The following is a 25,083-nucleotide window of genomic DNA, read 5'->3' as shown; positions in this document are numbered from 1 at the left end:
AATGCCCTCAATTGGTTTAAAAGCTATCTTTCTAATAGAACACAGTATGTTTCTATATGTGGTGTGAATAGCAGTAGAATGCCTGTAGACTACGGGGTGGTCCAAGGGTCAACTCTCGGGCCAATTTTATTCTTATTATATATAAATAACATTTCAAAATTAACTATTTTTGGTAAAATGTTTTTATTTGCTGACGATACCTTAATTTTCCTTCAGGGAAAGACTTGGCCCGAGGTCCGAGATAAAGCTATGCATGATCTTATGATTGTAAAACGATGGTTGAATCAAAACATTCTTTCGCTAAATGTATCTAAGACCAAATTTATGCCAATTTCTATAAATAAAAGTGCTGAATTTAATTTAACTGATTTAATTATTCATAATTGTAATAACTATCAAAGTACTACATGTTTTTGCGAAAGCATTGACAAAGTAGACTCGTACAAATACTTGGGTGTATTTTTTGACGAGCGTTTGAAATGGAATACGCATATTTCTTATCTCAGAAACAAAATTCGGAAATATATTTTTGCTTTTAAACAGATGAATGAAATCTTATCAATTAAAGAACTAAAAATGGCATACTTTGCTTATGTCCAGTCGCTGCTTTCATTTGGTATCATTGCATGGGGTGGGTGTTATAAAAGTATTCTCGAACCTTTAAACATTGCTCAAAAAACAATTTTAAAAGTGGGGTTTGGCAAGTGCAAACGATACCCGACTGACGCTCTGTTTGAGGAATTGTCCATTCTCACTATTCGACAGTTATTCATTAAGAGTTTATTAATAAACATCTTTAAAAATCATACTAATATATTTCAAGGAATAACTCACTCTCATAGTACCCGTTACTCCACACGAGTAGGCATATCTTCACTTCAAATAAATTATACTTTCTCTAAAACGAACTCTTTCTATATTTCTAATATACTCTATCGAAACATATGTTCTCATTTTAGTAACGATAAGCTTTTTGAATCGCCTTCCCTTAATGTTTTCAAACTAAGAGTTAAAGAATTTCTCTTCAGGCTCGGTATAGATGAGGCCGACGTTATCATCACAGCTGATTACCGACGCGCTTGACCCGACCCTTGCCCCCCCCCCCCCCCCCCCCCGCTCTAGGCCAGCAGGAACCGTTGCCCCCACCTGATTAAAACTGCATTTCATTTTGTTATCTATTTTTTAATGCATTCTATTATTCGTATATCCCTAAACTAATATTTTTTAAGCAACAATTATTGAATTTTCAAATGTTTCCATTATAATTTCCTAACTAATTTTTTTTTAATAGCAACCCAGCGGACGCACAGGCAGCTCTTGCCTATGTCTGCTGATTTTCTAAAAAAATAAATTATGTTAGTACAGAAATTTTTCTTTTTATTTTAGTTTTAGTTTATATTTTGTAATTGTAACGTTAAGAAGTATGTATTTATATTTTGTATTCTGTATATTATCTGGAAAATAAACATATTATTTCATTCATTCATTCATTTCATTCATTCATTCATTCATTCATTCAAAGGCATTTTTATCAGGAGGATTGTTATTTTTTTACAGATGTCTTCTTTACATGTCTCTTGGATTACAAGATGATGACAAACAGATAACAAATCTGTAGGTAGCTATGTAAACAATTGTTATGTAAAAATGATTGATTACACAAGCTAAACATTCTATATTTAGACTTTGTAGTTTGACATAACCAAGTTAGAGGTAGCCAAAATAATCTGTCATTTAGTGAACTCTCCAATGTTATGTTATCAGGGCTGTATTTAACTAACGGCGGACACGGCGGCCGCCGGGGTCCTCGGGCTAAGGGGGGCCTCACTTGGGCCTAATATTTTTATTTCAAAAATTGAATTTTACCAGTAAAATGAGATAATAAAGAAATATTAATCCATACTTTTTTCTGCTTCCTGTTCTCCTTTCACAAATAAATATTAGGCCTAGCTTAATATAAAATATGATTTAAAATAAAATAAAATTATTTATTAGCAATAGTTGCAATAGCAACGAAATCGGGTGGTTGAGTGGAAATGCGCTGTTGTCACAAATGGGACCAGCGATGTGAGGGAAGGTCGAGAATCGCATACCTTGGCGCACAAACTGGCTACATTGAGCGTCCAGGGTTTAACGTTGTCTAAAGTCCATGCGTCGAGCTTATCTCAATACGCGCAGGGATAAAAATGTTGAACAAATACAAACTCATTACAAAATTTATACCTATTATATATTATACACCATGTGTTTCCTTCTTACAATCAAATGATACTCAAAATGCTGCTTTGAACCGAAATGTTAAGCACAAGATACCAAAGTTAAAAAAGGTTAACAAAATCAAAATCTACAAGAAATTGGAAAATATTAATGTTAAAATCGTGAAAATAAACAAATTAATGGATTTGTAAATAACCCTCCTATATGCCATAACAAGTTGAAGCTCGTAAGTGTAATAGATCTTTTATAATAATTTTACATATTTTAAAGATTTACCATAGGGCCTACTCTAATGTTCTGAAAAACACCAATATTTTCTAATTGTTTACATGATATTAATCTTCTTGTAAATTTTGTAAACCCTAGTTAACTTTGTTAAGTTGCCTCGAAAATTCCCGTTCAAAGCAACGTTGTAATATCAATTGATCGTATGTTTTAAAAATATAGTGCCTAAACGACATAAATTAACAATGATCTATAATAAGTTTATATTTGTTTAACGTTTTTATTATTCGAGGGGGCTGGTTTGTTGGAATATAATATGGCAACATTGCAAAATCTTTCACCCGCCTGACTTCGTGGCCGCAACTATATTCTTCTAAGTCTCCTAGGTCTAATCGCAAATCGGATGGCCTATAGCAAAGGGTCAAGTGTCGAGTTACACCTTGGCTGATGTGAGGGGCAGGGACAGGTTTTTATAGCAGGAAAAAATGTTAAGTACTGTATTGAATCAGTCTACCCACTTCTAGGATAATTAGGCCTACCCTTTTCTAGGATTATACCATTTTAGGGTAATCCTACAGTAAAATAAAAATACTAGGCCTATATCTTGTATTTACAAAAAAAATCTGGAAAGCAGAAAAAGCCGTAAGTTACAATGGTACAAACTTCAATTGATTAATAAACTATCAAATAACTAAAACTGCTTATTTTTTATGTGTGATTTAGTTTATTTTACCTCTAGACCTAATTAATAAAAACCATTATGATCGTAGTCAAATAAAATGAAGCAAGCAGTAATTTCTCCTAAATAAAATAATAGTATCACTATGTAGAAATTCCAGATAGCCTATACAATTCAATATTCACAAAAACCACGAGGTTAAGTTTATTGTATTTGACTGTTAATGCCAACATAACTCAACACAGAACTCCATAATATGTAAGGCTTGCAAATTAATGTCCGACATTGTCATGTTTACCATCAACTTGCTTTGTACAATAAACTCCCCTTAGCTGTAAGAAATCTTGCATTCAATAGATAAAAAAAAAACTGTAGGCTAACTTATTTCATTAAGATTTCCTACTACTCTGTAGCCGGCTACATAGACGATTAAAATTTTCATTCGCCTCTTATCATACATATTTTTTTTCATGGTTTTTATTTAGCCAATTTGTTTCACATGTTTCAATTCTATGTGCCATTCCCATGTCCTATATTGCATTATCTGTACGGTTAAAGGAGTAAAATCTATTGTTTATTATTAACTGAACTATGCCGATGACGGTGACAAGCCCGTAGATCACATCACGATTGGGTGAGGAAGGAGGAGTAACAACCTCGTTAAAAAACCAGGGACTGCTTGGCTCCGGGCAGAAAGCACCCTGTAAGGGCTGGCCAGGGTCACGGTCAAGTCCTTAACGGCATTGAAGGCGGAGAAGAAAGGTCTTGGTACGGTGGATATGGCAGAGAAGGCATTATAGGGTAGATAGCACTATTTAGTCACAGTGAAGTCAGGCTATCTAAGGGGTTTAAGACCCTGAAATTAAATTCAGGCATGTGCTTAGGCCTCAAGGTGGCAGCCCCACCATAGTACTAGGTAGCTGTAGGCTGATAACCTGCACTTCCGAAGCCAAATTATCACAGAAACAGAAAGAAAATCAAACTGGACGAAATTGTTGGCTAGGACCTTTGACATGAAACAGGCTACGAGAGTTGGATTTTGGAATGATAGAACTTTGAGAGAGATAGGGAAAATGAGGCAACTGGAGAGAGAAATGGACAACTATAGGTTGGACTTACTTGGAGTCAGCGAATCTAGATGGAGTGATTTTGGTGAAACTCGAACTAGTGGAGGCAAAACTTTCTTGCACTCAGGCCAAGTTGGTGAAGAGGTAGAAAGCCGAAATGGAGTTGGATTATTAATGACTAAAAATGCCCACAATAGTCTAATCAAATGGGAAGGAGTCTCAGATTGGTTTATTTGGGCGAAATTTAAAGGAAAAGTGCAAAATATTACTGTTTTTTTTTTGTATGCTATGCGCCCACTGAACTAGCAGAACAAGGAAAATAAGTTAAGTAATCTAGCATTTCACAAGAGCTAAGAAAAGCAAACAAGCGGAATGTAAAAATTATTATTAGTGACTTACATGCTAAATCGTAATGTCAGAGGCATATCGTAATGTCAAGAGGTATATGTGCGAGGAGACAAAAGAAGATGGGTTGATGAACTGGTTCAGGAAGCAGAAGAAGCTGCAAGACAAGGAAATAGCAAAAAGCTTTACGACATTACAAGGAAACTGGCAAAGAAAAACTTCGCTAGAAAAAACCCAGCAAGAAGTAGCCTAAGAGTGGTAAAATGCTGACAAACATTAAAGACCAGTTGAATGGATGGCAGGAACACTTCAGCGAACTACTGGATAGAGCACAAACACAGGAAGAGGCTTTGCCACTACCTCGCCCTGTGCAGATGGACCATGGTATAAATCTAGAAATCCTTTCAATTGAAGAAATCAGAGATGCGATCAAAAGCATGAAAAATGGCAAAGCCCCTGGTTTAGACAACATTGCGGTCGAGATCCCAAAAGCTGGTGATGTAACCGCGGACCTACTTCATCTACTACTTCAAGAGATTTGGCAAGAGGAGAGAACTCCAAAGGAATGGAAGGACATAGTTGTCATAATACCAAAGAAAGGGGATGTAACAATCTGTAACAATTGGAGAGGTATTAAGGTAAATTGCCAAATGCTTTGACTCGTCCAAATACCGTGATTCTCCGCTTAAAACGTAAATAATAAGCCGACGACTGAAGGTACAACACATAGCCTAGAGAAACAATAGCTTGTTCTATGTGTCTTTGAGTTTGTTACTCTATGGTTTGGTCGTAGCTGGCGCCAAGCAGTCTGTAACAGTAGCGTCTGAAATCGTGATCAGTTCGAATGTCGCTGAATTCTTAATGTGTTTTGAGCTTCAAGATAGTGATTCAGGTAAGCAAAATAGGATTTAACTCATTACGTATGACAGCTGTGAATAATTTTAGTTTTATTTCGTAGTGTTAGTATTTAGTTCTTATGCATTCATTTAGTTAATTTTTCAATTTAGTAAAGGTTATATGGGCCATTCTTCAGAAAAGGACAGATTTCAATTTTATATTTTTATTTTTTTATATTTTATTTTTTTAATTTTTTTTAGATATTTTAATGTATGACCTTTTTTAATATTTACCCATTGCAATGGTCACACTAAATAAAAATCTCTTTCCCTGATTTTTAGTATTTAAAAACTAGCATGTCCACGGAAGTGACAATAAGTCCACAGAAGTGACTATCGCAACTGCAAATTTTACAAATAAAGTTCAAAAACCAACATAGATTCTAGCAAATAGGTTAGGAACAATGTTTGCTCTTATTTTGTAGGGAAACACATAAACTACTGTAAATTAGTGTATTAGGTTTAATTGCCATTTAAAATAATAGGTGTTAAGCGTAGCAACGCGCGCCGGGTAACTGCTAGGTGTCCACAGAAGTGATGTCCACAGAAGTGATGATTTAGCATTTTATGCCTATAGAGTCTAGCAAATAGGTTAGGAACAATGTTTGCTCTAGAGAATCACATAAACTACTGTAAATTAGCGTATTAGGTTTAATTGCCATTTAAAATAATAGTTGTTAAGCGCAGCAACGCGCGCCGGGTAACTGCTAGTGTCCACAGAAGTGATGATTTAACATTTATGCCTAACATAGAGTCTAGCAAATAGGTTAGGAACAATGTTTGCTCTTATTTTTGTAGAGAAACACATATAAACTACTGTAAATTAGTGTGTTAGGTTTAATTGACATGTATAATTACCTTTAAAATGTGGTAACAGAAGTGACTATATTAGCTCGACGATCAATTAAAACTCTAGTTTCACATGAAATAAACAACTAATAACTGAACAGAACACAACCAAACTGATTCTATGTTCAAGATGGTTACTTCTTCTCTGTAAAAAAATAGTGAAAGTTGGCCAGTGCTACCTGGTGGATTTTTTGGAACTACATATATGCCTGTCCACAGGAGTGATGCAGGCTTTGGTGACCGAGTTTCTTTGTTTTTTTTTTCCTTAAATAGAATAGAAAAAGTAAAATAAACAAAAATTTATTAATATTCAATGTCTAGATAGCCAACAGCAATTGGGTTTAATAATTCTTATTTCAAATTTGTTAGTAAAATCAGCTAATCTTAAGCTAAACCTAGAGGGGTGACTGTCCACAGAAGTGATGTCACCTTCTGTGGACATAAAATGTTCATTAAATTTCATTTAGATTTTTTTCTTCTTTACATTAAGTATAAAAAAAACTTTTACCTACATATTTAACAACAAATTATGTATTTATTATCTTAATTTTTATTTATTATTCCTTGATGACCGTAATCTGTCCTTTTCTGAAGAATCGATTAATATTAGGATAACGTTATTTAGCAGAAATATACTGCATCAATCTAAACTCCGTGACAAATTCACGGAGTTTAACTTTTAACACTTTGATTGTGTTGGTAGTTAAATTTACAAAAAAATATAAACAGTGTTGGAGTGAAATCTAAACCTATTATTCATCTTAATGTGTTAGCCAAAGTCCGTACGTGAGTTTTCTATTGCATTTTGGTAAAACCGGTCCAAAATAACAATGTTACTGGAACTACATTTTGAAGACTTCATACTAAAATAAGGTTTTAATCACAGCCCTATAATTATATTCCAAGTAGCCTACTTCCCCGCTTTGTACGGACTTAAGTAACCCCATAAAAAATATATATTCCAACAGATTTAACATTTTTACAAGTATTTTTGATCATGTTAAGGTCTTTTAACCATGAATGAATCAACCAATGGTTCTGGTAAACTTCGTGACAAGTTCACGGACGAATTCACAGAGTTTAGATTTTAAAAAATGCTTTAATTGTGTTAGAAATAGTTAAATTTACAAATATTAACAGTGTCGGAGTGAAATCTAAACTTATTATTCTTCTTGATGTGTTAGCTAAAAGTCCAAACGCTAGTTTTCTGTAACATTTTGGTAAAAAACTTTCCAAGATAGTAACTTAGTTTTACCAAACTAGGCCTACCTGATGTCCGAGGTCTAAACCGTCCGAGTGTCAATCGTCGGAATTCCAATGACTTTAGCTGGTCTGATAGTATACGATGTTGCAGACGCAACACAACTCGCTCTGAATGAACTCCAGTTGTACTGAACTGGGATTTGATTTTGTGTCAACAGAAAAAGGAGATTCTAAGCTTGAATTCAATGTCATATGATCAAACCTACCTTTGCCGTCTGCTCTTTTGTTGTTTTTGAACATATAGCATACACCTACTGATCCTAACGGAAAGGTAGTAGCCTAAGTTAATTTTTATGTTTAAAGATAGTCCATTTGATCTATTTTCATTATACATAGGCCTACTAGAGGACCCATGCTCCTCCACAGCGTAAAAAAAAAAATAAAATCCGAGAAATAATCAAATTTATGATTTTTGATTGAGTAATACATTATCTTGAGCTTAACTGATTTAAACGATCAATAGCTCAAATTAAAAAAGCCTATAATTTACTGATTAGGCCTATTTTGAGTCTAAAACATATAGAAAAACATGAACACTGGAGCTTTTGATTTGTAGGCCTAATAATAGAAAACCCTTATGAAAAATAATTTTTATGTTGGTTATTCACAATGTGTTTGCTTAAAACTCGTCCGATTTGAATAGGCCTAACTAATAGTTTAAAAGAAAGCCGGTATTTTACTGAAGGTTCTTAGACCAAAATATATAGGATTATATAATTATAACTGGTGAAATATGGTACATCTTAAATTTAAGTACCGGTAATCTTAAATTAAAAATCAAATCAAACTAGCCTATGCCATTGCTTGATGTGAAATCTTTTATTCTTTCTTTTTTATGTGGAAACGAACTCGGAAAGGAAAAACCAAATCAACTCCCATAAGAAATACACGGGGCGAAAATTTCGTTTACGTATAAGCCGAGTGGGATAATAGATAAATATATGCCGATGCTTGATGGCAAATCTTTGCGTACATGCCTTCAATTTGAGACCACAACAACGAAAATCGGTCGGGTAGAAGAGCCAAATGTACGCGGAAAAGAGAAACCAAATTTAACTCCCATAAATAAGTGGATTTTCATTTTACAATTTACTGGTTTCGAGGACATCACCATACACCAATATATGAGTAGGCCTATAGTCCGCGCGCGATAACTTTTCACTTGGGATTTTTGGTGTTCCGTGTGAATTTTGTATCGGCAACGTCGCACCGCCGAGGCGAGCGCCCGCTTCTTGTCACATGTGACAGGTATAGGATGGGGTAGCGAGCCCTGTAGCGTTGCCAAGTTATGCAAGTCCCAGGTGAAAAGTTATCGCGCACGGAGTATAAGTAATTCATATTTGTATTTTCTTATAGATAATGTCAAGCCACTCTTATTAGTCCAGGCGCTAAACGGGTTGAGTATGCACTGAAAGTCTGACAAAATTTGACTTTTGATTATTGTTGGGGACATCTAGTAGATGAAAAAAATCGATGATGTCGCATTTCTAGGGTGGTCACAACTCGGGGGGGAGGGGGGGAAGTTGCGCGGGTCATCGGTTTACGTTTCCGCGTCTAACTCACAAACGGTTAATGATAGAAAGGTGAATTAAGCGTCTATCTACGCCTAAATATATTGTCTTTTAAAAAGGTTATTACAACCTTTCTTCTATCTCTCATACTTTAGGCGCTAATCAACATTTATTGCAAAAAAAAACTTTAAAATGAAATATCGGAAATATTGCGCTGGTTTAGGGCATGTTACAAACTATTTATGATTATAAAAACTAACAAGTAGTACAACAGCACCAAGTTTAAAGAAATCTGTGCAAAAACAACAGAGCTACGTTGATTTCAGTAAGAGTAAACGTGGAAAATTCGTAGTAGTACCGAGGCGCGCATGGACGGTACGTAGCCCACAGTCAATAGGTTTGATGTTGTAAGTAACTATGGGAAAGCTGAATTTTTCTATGATGTTAGACCATGTTGAGATGAGCATTTTCCCAAAAGTCCCCACTCCTCCCCCCTTGTGCTTTCCTCTAACCCCCCCCTTTAGATAAATTTACAGTCTCTTAGAAATTAAGCTATAACTTTAAAACGGGTATGGATAATAACGCAATCTTTTATTAATCATTTTGCGTAACGATATTCTACAAAAAGTGTATTTACCATGGTATCCTAAATATTCATAGTTAAAAAATATCATAAACATAAAAAAAAAAATTTTACGGATTAATTTATGAAACTTTTAGATTTTTTATACGAGGTCACACAACAAAATGTTTGATACAAAATTTGGGGTGCATAGTTTAGCCTACATTTTAAAATGATACATAGTTATTAACAGTTTGTTTGCATATAGTGGTTATAGATAGTACAGTATATTGATTTTACAGGACTCTGGCTTTTTTGTGCACCGCAACAATGAAAAAAATTACGTATATCATGGTTTTTGTATTTGAATTTTCCGCTTTATATAGATTATATTAACGTTATGTAGCTCATTCAGTACATATACAGACTGTAGTGGATACATATGAATGAATATCGTGCATTTGCTGCTGTACGTCAGAGCCTCATTTTATTATACAGGATGTCTCACCTAAAGTGAACCAATAGATAACTTTTTTATTATGAGATATAGAGTTAACTTCTTATGGGACACTACCCTTTATTTTAAGATGGTTTTTTAGTGGTTTCGAATTTTAAAAATATGTTCGCCATTTTCCAATATGGCTGACAACTTTGTTAGTCCTATGGAATACCCTGTATTTTATGATTGTTTTAGAATGTAACACAATTTTTAAACCTTTTTATTCTTGACATTTTTCTCTAAAGCTACTTGTTTAGGAGTTACATCGAAGAAGAAATGGTTTGTGAGTACATCCTGCATCCTGTAGTTCATGAACGAGTAAGTTTAAGAGCGAAAATACAAAGAATAAACAAGTTTTTAAATCACATCTACATTTTTAAAAAACCATAAATTAAATTGTGCCAATATCAAAGTAAGCTACCATTTTTGAAAATGGTGGCCATTTTTAAAACAACAAAATCAGTATTTTTTAACGTATTTTATATATTTTTTTGAACGAGGACTTATATGTGACTTATTTATTCTTTGCACTTTCTCTCTCAACTTACTCGTTTATGAGCTACAGGATGCCGAATGTACATCACAAGCCTTTCTTTTAGATATAACACGCTGTAACTCCTAAATGGGGTAGGTTTAGAGAAAAAATGTCACGAATAAAAAATTGCTTTTAAATTCTAAAAGAATACTAAAATACAGCGTACTCCATAAGAAATAACAAAGTTGTTAGCCATATTGGAAAATGGTGGATATATTTTTTTTATTCGTAACCATCCCTAAAAACATTTTTTACAAATAAAGGGGGTCGTCGAATAAAAAGTTAACTCTATATGGAAAATCAAATTTATGTATGTTCACTATGTAATCTCAACCTGGATGAAACGTGTACCCTTTTATAGCAGAATGTCCAATTTAAAAAAAGATACGTCAATTTTGGTCTAACAAGTTATATTTAAATGAATATGAGGTTTTTTGAATTTTTAAATGGCAAAGTTTGGCGGGCACTTGGAAATTATCTTAAAGAGGCGTAGAGTAAAGGGTGGGAATTGATAATGGAGTATAATTATTAAATTTAAGAATTGAGATATCAATACAAAAATGGGAAAAATCTATGTAATTTAAAAAATTTATAAAATATTGTTTGTTAAGACAAGTATCTATCAAAGTAAATTATAAAAGTAACAGGTTTGTTTTATGAATTATTAACTGTTTGTAGGAAAAATTCAGATTCTCAGTAGGCTACATTTAAATTTTATTATTAATTCAATTGTTATCTGATCTTTATTAGTATGTAGTGCTATTTGTGTATATTCTGTAGTTGAAATCAGTTAATTTTATGAATAATTGTATGTGATTCATGGAATTTTTTTAAACTGTTTTAAAACATTTTAAAATTAGTGTGTCTAACACAAAACAGACGGTCTTTGACCATTGTTCTTTGCATTTAAATTAAAAAAAAAACACTGTATTGATATTTTATTACAATGAACAAATTTTCTTCTTCTCCTTCTTCAGAAATCTATAAAAATTCTTTTTAAATATTTATTTATCTAATAATTCTTTTTGTAGATTATCGTAACGCAAAATGAATAATAAAATATTGCATTATTATCCTTACCAGTTTTAAAGTTATAGCTTAATTGCTAAGAGGCTGTAAATTTATCTAAAAAGGGGGGTTAAAGGAAAGCACAAGGGGGGAGGAGTGTTGACTTTCAGGAAAATGATCATCTCAACATGGTCTAACAACATAGAAAAATTCAGCTTTCCCATAGTTACTTACAACATCAAACCGATATTGACTGTGGGCGTACCATCCATGCGCGCCTCAATACTACTACGAATTTTCCACGTTTACTCTTACTGAAATCAACGTAGCTCTGTTGTTTTTGCACATATTTCTTTACACTTGGTGCTGTTGTACTACTTCTTAGTTTTTCTAATTATAAATAGTTTGTAACATGCCCTAAACCAGCGCAATATTTCCGAGATTTCATTTTAAAGTATTTTTAAATTTTTTTTTTTGCAATAAATGTTGATTAGCGCCTAAAGTATGAGAGATAGAAGAAAGGTTTTAATAACCTTTTTAAAAGACAATATATTTAGGCGTAGATAGACGCTTAATTCACCTTTCTATCATTAACCGTTTGTGAGTTAGACGCGGAAACGTAAACCGATGACCCGCGCAACTTCCCCCCCTCCCCCCCGAGTTGTGACCACCCTAGAAATGCGACATCATCGATTTTTTTCATCTACTAGATGTCCCCAACAATAATCAAAAGTCAAATTTTGTCAGACTTTCAGTGCATACTCAACCCGTTTAGCGCCTGGACTATATACCTACATAATCATTAGTAATGGTTTTCTAGGGTCTTATATGTCTTGTGTATAATTTATGACCGAGGAATACGGCAATGTAAAAAATCAACCGAAAGTGTTTCGGTCCATAAATGAGTTATGGTATTTTATTTTATATGCATAAAAGTATGGCCTATATTTTCTTGTTCCCTAATACATTTGCTACAAAATTGGCTACAGTACCTATTTTGAATTTTTAGTATCGGTAGAGCAAAATAATTTTATTTTGATGAAGTGCAAAGTTACAAATTGAAAAAAATATATATAGGCCTATATATTTTCATTATATTGAGTTTTAGCCTCCTGATCACATTTAAATACTAAATAATGGTGTAAATACCTGCATCTATGTGATCAATGTGTTGCTAAAATGCAACCGGTTTCGACTCACAAAGGAGTCATCGTCGGGCCAGTACAGATGTCTTCTTGCTTCATTTGAAGGTCGTCAATTTGTAATAAATAAATACATTTAACACGCACACGTACACGAACATAGAAACGAACATTTAAGGTTAAAAACAAAAGATAATACTATAGCGGTAACGGAACACAACGTGATCGGGCGGGGGTTATGTCTAGTCTAGACATAACCCCCGCCCGATCACGTCGTGTCCCGTTACCGCTATAGTATTATCTTTCGTTTTTAACCTTAAATGTTCGTTTCTATGTTCGTGTACGTGTGCGTGTTAAATGTATTTATTTATTACAAATTGACGACCTTCAAATGAAGCAAGAAGACATCTGTACTGGCCCGATGATGACTTCTTTGTGAGTCGAAACCGGTTGCATTTTAGCAACACATTGATCACAAAGATGCAGGTAATTTACACCATTATTTACTATATATTTTGTTTATTTACATCTGTAGGCCTACCTATAAATATTTTTATGAAAACATAACCATGCAACAATATGGTATGTTTTTGTAGGTAATTTTATGCTGAACAAGAAAATATATATATTGTTATGGTTTGTTTGATTTTTACAGTTTCTATAAATTTTTTTATTATTGCCGCTAATTGCCTAAAAAATGCTTAGCACCAAGGGCATAACTAGCAGTTGGAGGGTTAAAGGTCACGGTATTTGGGCAGTTTACCTTTACCCTTTTGTCAGTCCCAAGCAAAGTGCTGGCAGTAATCCTGGACCGGATAAGTTAAAAGGTCCCATTGAACTGAAATTGAGGAAAGAACAAGGCGGGATTCTGGGAAGTAAGTTGTGTGGATTTAATTAGTAGGCTACTCTCCGAATCCTAGCCTACTTGAACAGAGCAAAGAATTTCTTTTATGAACAGAACTTAACCTTCATTCGATTTTTTTCATTCAGCAAGTTTGGTTGGTTAGGTTAGGTTATGACAGTAACTGCCGGACGTGTATCCTCTGCGTTTATCAAAATATTTGCAAAAATAAAAGTTAGGCTATAACTAAGCCATTTTAAATATAGGTACCAGTAAGCATAGCGTTTTAAGTACAAAATGGCCACGGCGGTTCTCGATTATAGGAATGATTTAACGCTGGCGGTGTAAAGGTCAACTTTTTATTTTTTATTTTTTTTTTAAGGGGGAGGAGGGAAAATGCTTTTACGCACACAGGTAGCCAGCCTGTAGTGTGAGACTCCTGAATCTATCACAGACTACTCACTAAAAAACCCCCTCTACTCTGTTGGACACAGACCTGGAATTGTTTGTCACATTACTTCAAGTCAGGCCAACATGTGACCTAAGCCCTCAGGGCTCTCGCCGTTTTTGGCATTTAGATACTTTATGACCTACACCGCTACCGCATCACGGTCAAGGTCGAGCTTCTTGGCACGAAGAATACCCTGGATGTAATGTCACACACAGGTCCAATTGTCCTCACCCTCCGTCATCATCGGTATGACATTGTCCACTGACAGCAGTCCTACTAACTGTTGACCCTCCAGGCGGGGCCTTTCCCAGCGCTGGCAGTGGAAAAAGGTACTTATGTTCCACGTCATCGGGAATGCCTGGGCAGTATATGCAATCGGGTGACACGGCTTTGCCCATCCTGAACAGGTAGGCCTACGACCGGAAAAAGCCGTGACCCGTCAGAAATTGGGTGAGGTAAAAGTCCACCTCTCCGCACCGCCGATTAACCCAAGGTTGGACTTGCTGTATTAGTCGGGCTGGTCCAGCATCCCCGAGTCTCCTGTTTCCAGCTCTCCTGCCACAGCTAGTAGGTGTGGGTGCGTTCCTCTGTTCGTGCCTGGTCCTCCCCACGGCGCTGATTAATTGCCTTTCTCTCCGCCGCCAAAAGTTTGACGGGGATGACTCCAGCAACCACCAGGACAGCGGGTTCGGACACTGTTCGGTAGGCGGATGCAACTCTTAGTGCTGCCTGACGCTGCACTCGGGCGAGCAGCATCCTATATAACTCCTTATTGAGAGCGTCTGCCCACACCTCAGCACCGTACAAGAGTACGGACTGGGCAGAAGACATTAACAGCCTTCTACGGCTGGACCGAGGACCATGGCATTGGCCATCAACCGGCTAAGAGTGGAGACCACCCTAGCGGCCTTGTCCGCCGTACGGAAAATCGGATCCCGCCAGCTAAGCTTGCTGACCACCATAAAAGGTACTTGGCAGAACGAACCGTCTGAATTCGACGGCCCCTACCCTCAACGGCACGATGGTGTCAATCCGTTTTTTTGTTAATATCACCATCTCAGTTTTGCTCAAAGCAAGCGAGAGACCGTGGTCTGTCATCCATGCGTTTATGGTGCGCATAACTCGGTTCAGCTTTAGCTGAGCCAGCTCTACACTACGTGCAGCTATCAAAACTGCAACGTCGTCTGCGTACCCAACCAAAACAGTTTCCTCAGGCATTTCAGACCTCAGGAGGCTGTCATATCATAACACTGCAAACCTTTATTTCAAGAGCTTGGCATCCTGACAGTCTATGGGAACTTCGTGTTGAGCTCCCTCCTCTACATAAAAGAGAATTTATAGCTGATTTTCAAATAAGAGGGCAGCTTCACGGTCACAATCTGAGGAACAACAACCTGATCTCCATTCCCAGATGCCGCACTTCTAAAGTGAAGGACAGTTTCCCACTACTGGCTTGTAAAATGTTTAATAGACTGCCTGAGAACATTAAGAACCTGGAGCCGAAACTGTTCAAAAAGAAGTTAAAGTCGTGGTGTTGCCAACAAAGCTTTCATTCCTTGGAGGATTACTTCAAAGCCCAGTTAGTTTTTTAATATTTTTTATGGCGCCTGACACTCAAGTTAATTAATAATAATTATATGTTGAAGTATTTTTTATTTGTAAGTTTTATGATATTTGTATCATTACTGACGCGACCTATCCAGAAATGGTCAACAGTCAAGAGGATGGTAATTATGGTAACCATACGCACATTCCAGAGGTCTGGGCCGAGTATGGAACCTTGGGCAGCACCGGAAGTGACACTCATCGTCCGTGGGCCCTCTGTAGTTTCATACATGAGGAGGCGGACCCGGAGGTGTAGAGGTTAACTTAGGCCTAATTGAAACAGCAGTTAATAATATTCATTGATTCTTTTCCTTTCAAAATCATGGTTACCTGACATGGTAACCTTTAAGATGTGTACCAGGGGATTAAGCCTTGATAGTTATCACAAAATTAACTAAATTACCCTACCCTAACAAGTGTAAGTAAAGCACGGGTCACACTAGGCTGGCATCAGCGGCGAATTGAAAGAAGCCGCGACTGTCAGCTTAATGTGACCACAAAATTCGCAGCTGACACTGAGCTGACTCAGCCTGGATTGGTGAACCGGTGATGCTGGTGCCAGCTGCTGATCACCATCGGCTGGCGAACAGCCTAGTGTGACCCGTGCTTTAGGCCTATCTCAGTGGCAGGGAACAATCACAATAAAGATTATAATTTAACTTAGCCTACAGTTTACCATGTAACTTGTATACACTATTTTAAGTCGAAAAATCTTTATGCCTAACTCATCTTACAATAAAAAAAACAATAAGTATCAGGGTCAGAGGCCTAATAAAATCATCTAAGCTAAGGTTTTATACTTAGTTTAGTTAGGCCAAGGAAAAAAGGTGAGAAAGAAGGCAGAATGCACATTCAAAATGGCCGGCGTACCGGACCGGTATTCGTTGTATTCAATAATAAAAAATTGAAGTATTTTGTACTGCCTCAGATCAATGAGGCTGGCAACCTAACAATTAGCCTAACAGGTTATTTTTTGTCTACACATAAATGAAGGAACTCACCAAGTTTTCAATGAATAATAGAACTAAACTTCCTGGACAATTCACTTGCTGACAATCCCATACATGCACAACAAAACAATACACGGAATTACGAAAATAAGCATTAAAATGTTTAAGATTCCCAACGTCACATTAACTTAATTATACAAAAGCATAAAAGATGCCGCCAATGCTGGACGTAGCTTCATGTACTGATGCTTGCTTACACAATAATTGAACTGATTGAATAATTCATTCGGCTCAGCACGCCATCACACTCACACATCAACTCCACATCGCAGCTTCCAGTCCACTCAGTCCACTCCACTCCACTGACTCCACTTCGTTTTCGTTTAGTTTTTTCTTCTACCAGCTCGGTTTGCCGGCATTACATCTTCAATTTCAACGAAATCGGCCAGGCGTTGGCTGTCGTTGCAGAGGTTGCATAGCAAACAATAATGCAAATTTCTTTGCCCAAGATGAGATGCCATAGAAATAGTAAAGTAATGAGCTAATAAAATACTATAACAAATGTATGGACAATATGCTAAATTCTTATTTAAATTATTCAGTTATTAATAACCACAGCATTCATAAGCAAATAAAGAAATCTAATTACATGTAAATAAAGAGATCGCATTCAAACATATTATTTTGCATTTAAATTTTAAAATTCCCCCCTTTTTGCGGACAAAGATCTTCAAACCTTTCGTCCCCGATCAAACTCTTTCTTGATTCTTGTCAGGCCTACCCAAAACATATTCCTGGAGCCATCCCTGCAATCAGCATTGAGTGATTTCCAACCGGTAACACAATGGCTCTGAAATGTGACAACATAGTAATTTAGACAGAGTGTCCCGGTACTTTTTCTACCAAAATTGTAGAGCATTGTTCCTGAGTAAGAGACATATCTAAATACCGTATTTAATTTTCAGGAATATATGAATTATTATCAATTATCAATTATTTTTAAGATGGGGACGCCACTATGTGCGTATTTTAACCCAAATATGAGTGAAGGATGAGTGTAGGATGAGTGGCGCGATCTTGTAGTCTTGTTAGTGACTAAGGCCGACATGTTCCTTAGACACACAAGTTTAGTTTTGGCTCATTCACACAAGCTCACTTAACCAAAGCTGTTTTAAATTTGTAGTGGGTTCCAAACTCCAAGTTTGTCATACCAATTCAGAAATATGTAAAAACCAAGTTTAGTCCAAGCTCACGTGCTGTCTGGGGAAGTATTACTATCAATTATCAATTAATTATAAATCAATTAAACACACAGCCACCATTTTTTCGCCTATTAATTTTTTTATAAAGAATGGTTATAAAGAAATGGAAACTCGTGCACAAAGATTTATGACAAAACTATGTAAAGCTACCAAAACGTTATGACAATTTTTCAAATTCATAAAACAAAATGGTGGCTATTTAAAATGTTGTTTCTTAAATAACTTAAAACCCGTTGATTTCACAAATATTTTACTAGAGTAACTTTTTAAGGCAATCCATACATAAATCCCAAAGTAGTTAGTTCCCTACCCATGAAATTTTGAGAAAACTAAAAGTCACACCCCATAAACCATATACTTAAAATGAGCATAAACAATACTTTAAATATATCAAACTGTACACCATGCCTAACCTTAACTACGATTCAAGAACATTTTACATTAGGCTATACATTTTGGTGTGGTCATGGCGAGAAACCTTGCGCAAAACTATCCATTACTTCATAAATTGCCCTTTAAGGTCGTAATTCCTTTCTAAAGGGAACTTTCCATGAACCTAATGTTTAAAATACCTCAGCTGTACTTATTTGTTTGTTATTTTTTCAATTTATTACATTACCTTATTAAATTCAGGTGTGATTTGATTAATTTGTTTGTAGTACTGTATTCTGTTTTGTTTATTTCAGCTTATCTTAATTAACCAATCAAATAGTTTTATTGATACTTATGAAGTCAAACTGGCTGAAGCCCGTTGGTACAAGGCCCCACTAGAAAGAGCTAGTTTCATTAAAAATCTATTGGCACCTTTTTTTATATTGGACTGAGATTACCTGAGATATGGCAGCTTTATTGATAAAGTTACCGCTTTCAATATGAGCTGCAACTAACTTCCAGCGGTCACGTATCACTAAAGCTGCGCCATATCTCAGTTAATATTCATCCAATCTTAAAAAGTAAGGTGTCAATAGATTTTTAATGGAATTTCCAAAGTTATTCTTGTAACATTTTTGTAAAATTAACGGTTTTGCGTTATTTTTTAAATAAAATTTTTAAATTACCTCCATTTTTTTATTTAAAAAAAATTTCATAATCTGTTTACCTTTCTCTAGCTGTCATAAATGTTTGTGCAAAGTTTCAATTTTGTATGTTTAACCATTCTTTATAAACAAACTAGCTGTAACCCGCGGGCTTTGCCCCGTTTAACTTCTTAATTTTTAAGATTATCTCGTTCGCATGGCTCAATCACGTCCTGGTTGAAGTTTGTTCGCTACGCTCACTCACCTTTAGGTTGGAGCTCGTTCGCTGCGCTCACTTGCCTTCAGGTTAGCTCGTTCGCTACGCTAACCCGCCTCCAGGTTGAAGTTCGTTCGCTACGCTCACTCACCTTTTAGTTGCAAATTAGCTGTTGTCATGAATGTAAAAGAAATAATAGGGCTGCACCCTGTTGGTAATCCTTGTAACTTTAATGCTATTGAACATCATAGAACAGAACCAACTTGTTTAATTGAAACAGCTGTTAAGATTCAATAATTCCATTTCTCATAAGGTTAACATGGGAAACTCCAGAGCCACTGGGGCGGAGCCCGAAAGGATTTTTGAAATAAGAATATGCCTATATGTTAATCGGGAATGTGAGCTATCATCATGCCAAATTTCAGCCCAATCCGACCAGTATTTTTCGCGTTCACTTGTCACAAACATACATCCATACATCCATCCATATATCCAAACTTTCTCATTTATAATACTAGCTATGTGCCCGTTCTACGCACGGGGATCTTATAGTAGTCAGTTGAAACCTTCTTATATTAAGATTAAGAACAGCAGTTAGTTTGCATATTTGCAGATATGCTGGCAAAACTATTATATATAAACCTTCGCAAATACAGTATCTGACAGTTCAAGCCAAAATAAATGCTTCGTAATTAAATGTCACCCGGATCGTTATGGTCCATATGTCCAATGATTAAACTAAAAAATGTTTTATAGATCCATGAAGCGTAGCCCTAAAGTAGGCCTATAATTGAAAGTTACTTTCCACATCGGTTAACTTAAACGTATTTAAAGTACTACCTCAACTTCACCATTTAACACTTTATTCCGGTTGACATTTTCAGTATCAAAGGTGCTCTTGTCCATTCCGTGAGAAACTGAGAAATAAGGACATTAATGCGTTACCAACAGACATACACACAACAATCCAAAAAAGGCCACGAACTATTGATACAAAACAATATAAAGGCGTAAACAATTCATGATGGTTTGCCCAACAAATGTTTTACTCAAATAGGTTATCATTTTCTTAGCATACCGGGTAAGCTAAGATTTGGAATCCAGACAGAAAAAGCAAAACTTATACAGAGTTAAGACATCACTTAAATTGAATACGGACGGCTCTAATAAATAAGGTGCAACACCAACGATAACTAATTTGTAAACTGCAGTGATGTGTTGGTACCTACGTAAAAATGATTCTAGCAGCTACCAACGGTTCTAAGGAAAAGAACCAGTACCTACCCTACGTAAGAACCTACCTAAGAACTATAGTACATCCGACCAATTAAATACATTAATATCTAGTCCCGAGGTTATTGATCTCTTGCTTTTGGATTTTCTCGTAAAAAGTTATAGCGTAAACTTATCGGTGTCAGTTTGAAAAAAAAACAACCTTACCCAAACAACTTGTTGTTATTTAATAGATTACGCATTCTCTAAACAATGATAGTATATCTATTAACATTAGAAGGAAATGTGACGAAAATCACACAATGTTGGGGTTTTGGTCATTTGTAATTATATTTCTTAAGTAGGTAGGCCATGTATTCTATGGAAAAGTACCGGTATCAAGGATCGTAGTCAAAAAGGTTGTTATGAATAAATATGTAGGCTTACGTACCCAAGATATGAGCTATGGTCCTATTGGCTGTATGGTCCAGCGATTGCATCACACGGTGAGTAGAAACAGAAAGTGACACATTGGAAAAGCGAGTTTAGCACTTCCTCTGTTAAACCTCTGTTACAATCACCCACTGCAGTTGTGATTTTTTACTTTACACTTTACACAACCGCCATTGAAGCGCCGTCAATGAGTGGAAACCTTTTTTGTATAAGCTATTGGCAACGATCATTTCAGTGTCCAGCCCTATACAACACTGATTCAAGGTCGTCTTTCTGGTTGTCAAAACTCAAGAAACATTTTATACTCAAAGAATTTCTGGTTCCGATTTGGACGATGTCTAGTTATTTAATTTCATTTACGGTTACACTATTAGACTATATTATTGCACTTGCGATTAATTAAATCCGTTATGTAAGAAAAACGTTTTTAATCTCACTTGGTTGGGATTTGCTTTCAAAACGTGATTCGAAGTGGTTGCGGTATTTGTAAACAACATTTGTAAACATATCATTGACAGCTAGAAAAAATAATCTTGATCCGAACAGCTGTTCGTTATCTCATAGACGATTATGTGATAAAAATTGAACGAAAATTTCACAAAAATCGCACAAAACTGCATTTTTTAACGTCCGTAATTTTATTTACAAAGTAGTGAGGCTATATTTAAATCACTAAAGACACTCTCGCCAATCCAGTGAATACATTAAAATGACTTGGATCAATAAATAACAAAATAATAAAATGGACTTGGATTTGGATGACTTGGATAGGTACTCTGGTTTTCACGGAGAAGATTGCGTAAAATGCCATCTTGAGTGTTACAGACAAAGGGAAAGACAGACAGACAGACAGACAGACAGAAATAGAGATAAAGACTCGTTTCTGCTTCTTTAATGTATAAAACGTAAAAATAACCTAAAAGTATATAATTCTGAGCAAAGTACAGACAAAACTCTAATTTTATTTATATAGATTAGTAGGATAAGAAGTAGGATAGTAGGATTAATAAGTGAAACAAACAAAATGGCGGCTGTGTGGAGTGTACGTACAGTAGGATTTTTTTAGCTAGAAGCAGTTATGGTGTGGTGGAATATCTTTGAAGATGAACCTATTTGGCTGTAGTGCGATCATGTGTTCATATCTGTCAAATTTTTAGGTTAAATCAAAACAAACTGGCATATTATATTCTTGGAATTGACAATTAATAGTTAAAAAATACTTTAAACTTACTCTAGCCTACCTTTATAAAAGTATTTGGCAATTTAGAGAATATTTACTGTGAAATAGACGTGATTCCTAATTCCAATCAACTAATGAATAAGTTGTTATTTAATGATTGTCTCCAAATTATAAGTGATGGTTGCTTTGGAAATAGTTAATTATATGAGCAAATATTAAAATAGGCTATTGAATCTTCTTGCATTAATTTCGATCATTATATTAATAGAATAATATAGTTGCTGTGACTGGGATACACATAAAATAATTGTTGCGACATACAGTAATGATGATTTACGTTTAGTTTTGAAATCTCTTAACATCTAAATATAGACCCGCATTTTCAAATCAAAATCAAATCAAAATACTTTTATTCCAAAATTAAATGGTATTTTAGGTTTCAAGTTAGGTAAGTTGCCAGAATACTCTTGAGATGACGAGGACGAGATAAACCTTTAAAGACTAACGTTTTGACCCATTAGAATTACTAGCTGTGTAAGAAGGTTTTAACTGAATATGATATTAAGATCCCCGTGCGTGTGGGACACTGTGCCCGTTCTACGCACGGGGATCTTAATATCATAGTCAGTTAAAACCTTCTTATTTAAAGCACAGCAGTTGGTTTGCATACTTTCAGATATGCTGACAAAACTATTCCTTCGCAATTAAATACAGTATCTGACAGTTTCCAGCCAAAACTAATGCTTCGCAATTAAATGTCACCGGATCTTGTTGGTCCATATGTTAAATCCAATGATTAAACTAAATAAACGGTATCAGCATTCTGACACATACTTCCTCCCATAAGTTTGTCAACAACCTTTATCATGTGTAAGCGGTGAGAGTAAATATACGGAAATGGGATTTGTACAATTTTGTTCAGAATTTAAAGGACTATAACATAAATAGTCCGGCAGCCAAATGAGGATTTTGTCCCTAACCTGGTTTTGTTCTATTAGGGTAAGTTTATTTTATTGTTGATTTGAGTTATTTAGGGTATGTAGACCATAAAATCACCGGGTACTTTTTTGGTACCCTTGGGCAATAGCCACCATCTTGGAAAATGGTGGAAAACGTAATTTACAGTGTAAGCTTTTACTTAAAACTATGTTATGAAAATACCATGCTATCTACAGCAGTGCGAACGCTTTTAAAATACTCCCAGTGAAATTCCATGCAGGAAAATATCATATTTTAATTATATATTTTGTGTTTTAAGGCCAGTATTTCTTTTTAAAGTTAATAATTTAGATAAAAATATGTTCTATCCCCACTTTTTTCAACTTTGTGCTAAAGTCTCTTAAAAAAAAGGCCATGATACATGTTACGCAAGTTATAGATATTGAAATTTGCATCCAATGCACCTATAGGGATCGTTTTTGGATCAAGGATAAGGTCATAACAAATTGTAAGAAATAATTGTTATTATTTTTATATTATAAAGAGGGGTATCTATTTAATGAGAATGATTTATATAATTCTTCCGAAGAATAATCTGTAGTTCTTTTCTAGGGTTTTTGGTATCAAAATGCTCGATAAACCAACTGCTTTCATTTACGCTCAAATATTAGGATGTTTAATAAGCTAGTTATGGACCCCCGCCCAAAAAAGCGTAATGTTAGTTATAAAAAATCTCATCAAAGCCCTATAACTTTAGTGTTATGTTTTATGTTTCCAAATGAAAACAGTCGGTAACGTACTGGCTTTCATGAAACATATTGATGTTATTTAGATTTAAAAAAGTTTGAGGTATAGATCACCAATCAATACAAAATATTTTTTTTTTAATCCGTTGATTTGTAAATTGAGAATAGTCCGGCGGCCAAACAGAGAATTTTCCTTGAACCTTGTTTTGTTCTATTACGTTTTTTTATTGTTGATATTTAATTAGGGTACCTAGTATTTAGATGCAGAAAATAGCGGGTACATACAAAGTACCTTTGTGAAACTTCCAGAATTTGAGATAATAATTGTCTATATTAAAAAATAATTCGATTTTAAAACTTGGTAGGGCCTAATCAAGCTATAAACTATACGTTTTTGTTCGACCTAGTGGCTTGTAGGGACATAAGTCCCTAAAAAGCTCAAATGTAAAACAATTTTTTGCAATACCGGTATTTAAACAAACTTAGAGTAACATTATCTATGTGTCAGAATAGGCATCCCTACACCTTATCTTTTGTGTAAAAACCAGTTTGTTGTTCTTCTTTGTTTGCTTTTGTTGATGTCATTTTCAATAAATAATTTGAATCACTCCAGTGGTTTAACATGAAAAGGCAGCAAACATATAATTGTTTGTGAATAAATACTGGTTTACTAAGGTAGCTTTGGTCTTGTGGTTAATGAGGATAAATAAAAGCTTCCCTGTTTGGAATTTTAAAAATTCATTGGAGGTTCGCCTTCAGATGAATTGAAGACGCCTGCAATTTCATCTGCAGTAGGCTTATTATACCTACGACGATCCATATTTATCCTGTCTACAAACCTAAGTTCTAATTCACTGTCACCTTGTACAACCATTTCTTCCGAAGCTCTTTTGTAAATTTGTGCAAATGGATTTTCTAATAGAATTTCAGCTAGTTTTGACAATATTTCAGGTTTTAAGTCACTATTTTCTCGACGCCTTTGACGAATTTCTGTTGCTGTTGATGTGTCAATAATGTACAATTGGCCATACACGGGGTCTTCATCATGTTGAGGCAGCAAATCTGAGATTGAACGATAAATCTGTCCTTGAATTTTGAAACAGTATGGTCCTTTTCCTGGAATATCTTTCTTACTGGCTGAAAAATAAGCAAAAGCCATCGCACTGTTGCATTGTCGAATGAATTTATACAGTTGTGGGCTCTCTTCAAACAAACTTTTAAGTTCTACATTAGTTTTTGACTGAGGAAAGTTAATAATTCCGTTATGGCAACATGTCATAAAATGATTATTCGTTAGTTCTTCTCTAAAATGAAGAGCACTACATTGAATGCACTCTTGGTCCAGTAATCCTGCATATGAATATTTACATTTCTCTCGTCTACCATGGGTCTCCTAAAAAGGGGTTGTAACAT

At 35.2% G+C, this 25,083-nt stretch overlaps 2 protein-coding genes across 3 annotated transcripts in view; one reads left to right on the top strand and one right to left on the bottom strand.

The window, feature by feature from the left end:
- The window catches only part of LOC128985973 (uncharacterized), a 119,503-nt gene extending 102,548 nt beyond the window's left edge, over positions 1-16,955 (bottom strand). For both annotated transcript variants that reach the window (XM_054405997.1, XM_054406002.1), the window contains exon 1: positions 16,697-16,955. The gene's annotated coding sequence lies outside the window, so the exon portion shown is untranslated. The remainder of the gene's footprint in view (positions 1-16,696) is intronic.
- On the top strand, positions 4,135-4,786 carry LOC128985104 (craniofacial development protein 2-like). Its single transcript, XM_054404485.1, has 2 exons — positions 4,135-4,324; positions 4,608-4,786. Exons 1-2 carry the CDS (start codon positions 4,135-4,137, stop codon positions 4,784-4,786), a joined length of 369 nt encoding a protein of 122 aa, XP_054260460.1.
- Positions 16,956-25,083: the final 8,128 nt, after the last annotated feature.

This window comes from Macrosteles quadrilineatus, unplaced genomic scaffold, assembly GCF_028750875.1.
Source record: "Macrosteles quadrilineatus isolate MER2022 unplaced genomic scaffold, UCM_ALF_1.0 Scaffold_2__2_contigs__length_208266976, whole genome shotgun sequence".
Taxonomy (NCBI): domain Eukaryota; kingdom Metazoa; phylum Arthropoda; class Insecta; order Hemiptera; family Cicadellidae; genus Macrosteles; species Macrosteles quadrilineatus.
This window is presented reverse-complemented; position numbering and strand designations above follow the sequence as displayed.

What these genes read in the sequence shown, in the direction of transcription:
- LOC128985104 (XM_054404485.1), top strand. Translation starts at nt 4,135, where the DNA reads ATGAAACAGGCTACGAGAGTTGGATTTTGGAATGATAGAACTTTGAGA. An exon ending in CTTGCACTCAGGCCAAGTTG is followed by an intron (nt 4,325 to 4,607) that starts GTGAAGAGGTAG and finishes TCGTAATGTCAG; the next exon opens with AGGCATATCGTAATGTCAAG.